The sequence below is a fragment of the Mastigoproctus giganteus genome, chromosome 6 (assembly GCF_048544385.1).
Source record: "Mastigoproctus giganteus isolate SK-2022 chromosome 6, ASM4854438v1, whole genome shotgun sequence".
Lineage (NCBI taxonomy): Eukaryota > Metazoa > Arthropoda > Arachnida > Uropygi > Thelyphonidae > Mastigoproctus > Mastigoproctus giganteus.
The window spans coordinates 167,193,581-167,199,580 of record NC_143580.1 but is presented as its reverse complement, the minus strand read 5'-3'; the positions used below and the strand labels follow the sequence as shown (position 1 = coordinate 167,199,580).

Below are 6,000 nucleotides of genomic sequence, written 5' to 3'. Positions count from 1 at the left end.
TCCACTGTTGTTGTTGTTTGGTTTTTAGGAGCATTAGCAACTAAGGCCATATTGCTCCGGAATATGCGGTGGTCATTCCTTGACCTTTCCGCATCCTCCATATTTGGTGGTGACGGGCTCGAACCCCGGTCTAATCAAGAAGCGTGTGGTACGCACTGCTGCTCCTTCCCACCTGGCTACGGAGACGCCGGTCCACTGTTGTTTTGTATATTTATCAGTGATATTGATGAAGGTATATCAGGCTTAATGTCAAAGTGTGCAGATGATACAAAGGTTGGCAGGGTTGTTAAGGGCAGTGTGCTACTGCAACAGGTTCTAGATAATTTGGGCAGATGGGCTAAGAAGTGGCAACTGAAGTTTAACCTTGACAAATGCAAAGTACTGCATATGGGTAGAAGTAACCCCAGAGAAACGTACCAACTGTGTGGTACTACACTTAAGGTGGTAGAAAATGAAAAAGACCTGGGAGTAATTGTGCAGTCAGATATGAAGTTTTCTGTGCAATGCAGACAGGCTGCCAGGGCAGGTCACAGGGTTTTGTGAATGATATATAGGAATTTTGCTAGCAGGAAAAAGGAGGTGATTGTCCCTCTGTATAAGGCAATGATCAGGCCACGCCTTGAGTACTGCATACAGGTCGAGGCCTCATTTTAGGAAGGATGTAGATTTGCTTGAGCATGTACAACAAGATTGGTGAGGGGAATGAAGGGCTCCTCTTATCAAGAGAGGCTTAAGTTCTGCAAATTGCAGTGGCTGGAGACTAGGCACCTGTGCAGTGATCTGATTTAGCAAGCTGAATTCTGATGGGATCCTTCCACTTATTCAAATTACGAACCTAAGGGGGCATAAATTCAAATTAAGAAAAGATATGTAGAATAGATGTGTGGAAATTTGCCTTTAGCCAGCGAGTGGTTAATTGTTGGAACAAACTTCCATCTGTTGTTGTGGAAGTTGATAGCTTAAATAAATTTAAAGAGGAACTGGAGATGCATCTGGAGGGAGTGGTGTGATTTTTTTTTTTTTTTTGGCTGATGCTGCATAAGCTCATTCACTTGCTTTCTTGCATCACATGTCACTACTACTACTACAAAGAGTGGAAAGATTTTGTTAGAGTCACGTCATATTAATGACTTGTCTCTTACTAACAAATGGGAAATCTTATATATCTTCAAAAATTTTAAATCATATACAGTCCATTCCTGTTATTTGGGACTAGTGCATTTTGGCCCGATGAAGCGGCTGCCCCAATTATCCGAAGTTTCACGTAAATAGTTAAAAATACAATGTATTCCCCCTTTACAACTGGTTCAGTGTAAAAAGCATGAATTGTTGAGGAGGCTGCAGTGGGTTGATAATGGCTGTACTTTACCTTTTTTTTTTTTACAATCAAATCATGTTACGACGAACTCACCATAGTAAAGTACCGTTCACTATACAATGTGTAGTAAGCACCGGTCATTGTGATCACGTTTGTGAATTGAATTTTAATTCTATTAAACAGTGATTCTAATTAGAGAAAATAGGAGGAATATTATCCACAGGCTATAAAAGCAAAGATATATTAAGCACAAATTTACCCTTTATTACCTTACCAATTAAAAAATTAAATGATACGTGAAAATCGGAAGAATATATGTGATAATCAGAATAATTAATACGTACTGTAATATGTATATACTAACTAGTTAACATTTGTGGGTGGGGGTTAAAATTTAAAACAGTAAAAAGATAAGCAATCAATAACAAAGAACACGGCACACACAAATTGCAAGTAACACGATATGTGCAAGTGAAAACGGAGTAACGAGTTACAAAGCTTTAAAAATAGGAATGAAGAGAAGATTTCATGGAAGTGTAAACACATTTCACCATAATTACCCACATAATTCCAGCTGTCGGTATTATCGCAAATTCAGTAAGATCTAGTTTTCTGTCCGTTTATGATAGATTTCGCTAACAGAAAAGCCCAATAAACAGGTGACTGCTAATTGTTTTTATTGTTTTATGGTTGTGACCTCCAGAATTTCGACCGAACCACGTGGTACTGTTGGAGTCAATCGTGGGGTAATCTCCAGTGCTGCGGTCTCCTGCCCTGATTAAACGGCATGCTGTCCCAATTAAGCGAAGTAAACCCTGGCTATTTTCTCGATTGGTTTCTGTTTTTTAAGATTTGCCCCCAAATAAACGGCTGCCCCAATTAACCGGAACACACTGTATATATTTTTTGACATCTTATTGAATGACATTGTTAATTAGCTTTACACTACACAAGTTTGCACCTAACAGTAAACCTTAACTATTATTATGCTTTTCTATTTTGCAATGCAAAATAGAAACACATGATATTCTAGCACACCTATAGCCAATTGTTAACAGCAATAAGCAGAAATTTTCAGAATTTGGTAAAAAATATTCCAATTTTAATGTATGTTTACTATTTTTTTTTTTTTGAAAACAAAAAGATAGACTATGTTTGCAAAAAGACAGAGAAGCTCTTTGTAACCACCTATGTTATGATGGTGAGAAAGAGAGGAGACAAACTGATTAAAAAAGGATACTCCAATGTAAATCAGGAGAATTTGCAGCTGTACTAGTAACAGTTTGTTTTTTGACAAAGTTTATTCCACCTCCTAAACTATGTGCTGATTCTACTTGAGACAGTGGAATTAAAAACAATTTTCTTGAAATAAAATTCTGATGTTATAACAAATTACATCAACTATTAAATTATAGCACACTAAAATTGTAATACTATTCTTTTGTTATAGAATCAGTATGGACATGTACGTAATTAAAAATAAATGATATAACAACCATAAAATTTGATCCCCATCCCAGTTTTATAAGGTTCCCCCTTATAAACTTGGGATGGTGATGGGACAGAATCAAAAATTAAAATCAAATAAACACATCTCACCATCTTATCTTCTGCTGAAAGTTCTTTGAACTTCTGTACTGCTAATTTAGTTAATTCTTGATTATTCATATTTGGGTACTGTGATTCAAGCATTTTCCTTTCTGATTCCAGAAACAGTTCAAAACCAGAAATCTTGTTGGATGATCTTACTTTTACAGTATTTTTCAAATCACTGCCTCCAGTTTTCAAGAAAACTGGCTGTTTAGAAGTTAATGCCTTTAATGAAACCATTAAAAAGCAACAACATAATTTCATCAATTTGAAATGAAAGAAAAATTAAAAAAAAAAAAAAAAAAAAAAAAATAATAAAATAAATAAATATATATATAATAAAAACAGTTATTCTATCAGTAACAATTTATTTTTCTGTGTAATGATCAGAAAAATGAATTCCAAATTTGCTTATTTACAAATTTTCTTTGAATGGTTTTTTCATAATGGATATTTTGATATTGAAATTCATCTTTTTTACAGGTGTTGTGAGCTTTCAGTTTTACAGGCATCTAGTGCTATGTCATGTTAGCACACACACAATTCATGTAAAATATTCAAGAAAAAAGTATAAATTTTATTTTTGGATATTTTATTTGAATGAAAATTTACTAGCTTAAAAATTATACAATAGCTAATGATAATTTGGCCTTACTGAAATTATAAGAATTTGAGAGGATTATCTTGGATGTCTACATAGATTTTTTTTTTTTTTTTGCCATCACAATTTAAACGGCCCAAAAAAGGAAATGTTGTGAATGCAAAATTTGTACCACTTTTAGATAAATGACATCATAAAGGTTAATTTGCCATTTACTTAAAATGTCGGATGCTGCTAGACACCCTACTCAAAGACTTATGGTCTCACATCAGGGTACCAGGTGGTCTCTTTTAAATAAATGAGGATTAATCTTTTGGTAATGCTATTTGTGTTAAAAATGTGCAAAATCAGAGCAATTCATTGTGAAGGCAAGGCTGGTTGTGCTCTTTGCAATAAGACTATTACATTAACTAGGCAGTTTAAATCGTGCTGCTTCAAAAACACATGAAAAGACAAGACAGGTCTCCAAATACATATCAGTGGATAAAAGTTCCTGCATTAGTGTTTAAAAACATGGTGGTCTACTGAGTGCAATCACAAAGATGCATTATGTCAAATTATTGCTAAGAAATGGGGGCAAAAACTCTTTTCAGTTCTTTATCAGTAATTATTAATCAGTCACTAATCATGCTCACAAACAGCAAATCCAATGATTGCAATGAAGTTGAACCAATGACAGTGGGAGAGAGAAGTTAAAAGTTCCATAATTAATGAAGAATTTTCAAGAGGTCTGAACAGGTATAGCATTGTTTGGCAGGTGAAGATGGTCTTTAAAATTCATTTTAGGTAGAAACAAATTCATTAAAAGGATATATTTCAATCCTTGCCCTTACATGCAAATTTTCCATCAATGATTTGACTGTTGAGTGATCTTGCTCAGGTAGCTGACAAACTGAATGAACATTTCTGCAGGGAAGTGGAGGAGAAATTGTTGAAGTTAAACACAAGAAAGGCATTTGGGATGGATGGGAGCTATCCAGTTATATTAAAGGAGGCAGCAAAGGTAGTAAGCAGACCCTTAGCCATAATTATGAGAGCATCCTTGGATTCAGGGGAGGTCCCCATGAACTGGAGAAGTGCAAACGTATCCCCAATTCACAAAAGGGGATCAAAGGGTGACACGAGTGTTACAGACCTGTTAGTTTAACTTTAGTTCCAGGGAAAGTAATGGAGGTACTGGTTAATGAAGCAATGTAGAATCATCTAGACAAGACTGCACCTATAGTTCAGACACAGTATGTGTCTGTTAAGGGGAAACCTTGACCAATTTGATTGGATACTATGATGTGATCACAAAGGAACTGGATATAAAAAATGATTTTGATATCATATACTTGGATTTCAGGAGTTTTTGGCATTGTAGCACATTAAAGGCTGCTATACAAATTGGAGCAATATTAAGAGAAAGTTGCTACTATAGATAAAAGTATGGTTGAGTGGAAGAAGGAAGAGAGTGGTAATCAATGAACACTGCTCTTCGTGGACTAATGTTATTAGTGGAGTCCCCCAGGGTTCGGCTTTAGGACCATTGTTGTTGTTTTATACATTTATCAGTGATATTGATGAAGGTATATCAGGTTTAATGTCCAAGTTTGCAGATGATACATGGGTAGCAGGGTTTGTTAATGACAGTATCCTACTGCAACAGGAGCTAGAAAAGTTGGGCAGATGGACTAAGAGGTGGCAATGGAAGTTTAACATTGAAAAACGCAAAGTAGTGCATATGGGTAGCAGTAACCCCAGAGTAACGTACCAACTGTGTGGTTCTACACTCTGGAAGTGGAGAATAAGGAAGAGCTGGGGGTAATTGTCAGTCAGATATGAAGTTTTCAGAGCAGTGCAGACAGGCTGCCAGAGCAGCTCATGGTGTCTTGTCAATAATACACAGGAATTTTGCTAGCAGGGATAAGGTGATTATCCCTTTGTATAAGGCAATAGTCAGGCCACACCTTTAGTACTGCATAAATGTCTGGAGGCCTCATTTTAAGAAAGGATGTAGAGCTGTTGAAACGAGTATAGAGAAGTACGAGATTGGTGAGGGGAATGAAGGGTTGTTCTTACCAAGAAAGGCTTAAGTTCTGCAAATTGCAGGATCTGGAGACTAGGCACGTGCAAAGTGATCTGTTTAGAGCAGTGTTTCCCAACCTTTTTTTTACCATGCCCCACCTAAGTCTTTCTATAATTCTGATGCCCCCTATGTAACGTTGGGAAACACCGATATACATATTTTTTATATTCAAAAATTGAATTATTTCCTAAATGAAGCCTAATTACAACTTGTTCAGGACACAAAACTTAGGTTTTAGGAAGAAATCATTAGGAAATTATTAAGAAAAAAACAGTAAGTAAATTTTCAAAACATATAATGGACAACTAAAATTCAAGTACAAAATAATTTATATGAAAGATTTTTTTATAATATTTTAATTTTTAGTAATTATTATTTAATTGTTTAATAATTTCAACATTCCATGTGAAGTCACTTCTAGAT

General features: G+C 35.3%; 1 protein-coding gene across 1 annotated transcript in view; it reads right to left on the bottom strand.

The window, feature by feature from the left end:
* Positions 1-2,544: 2,544 nt before the first annotated feature.
* Positions 2,545-6,000, bottom strand: part of Ctf4 (Chromosome transmission fidelity 4) — a 454,523-nt gene continuing 451,067 nt past the window's right edge. The window contains exons 25-26 of the mRNA XM_090376337.1: positions 2,918-3,133; positions 2,545-2,694 (exon numbers count right to left, since the gene is read on the bottom strand). Coding sequence (XP_090232463.1) covers positions 2,545-2,694; positions 2,918-3,133 — 366 coding nt within the window. The remainder of the gene's footprint in view (positions 2,695-2,917; positions 3,134-6,000) is intronic.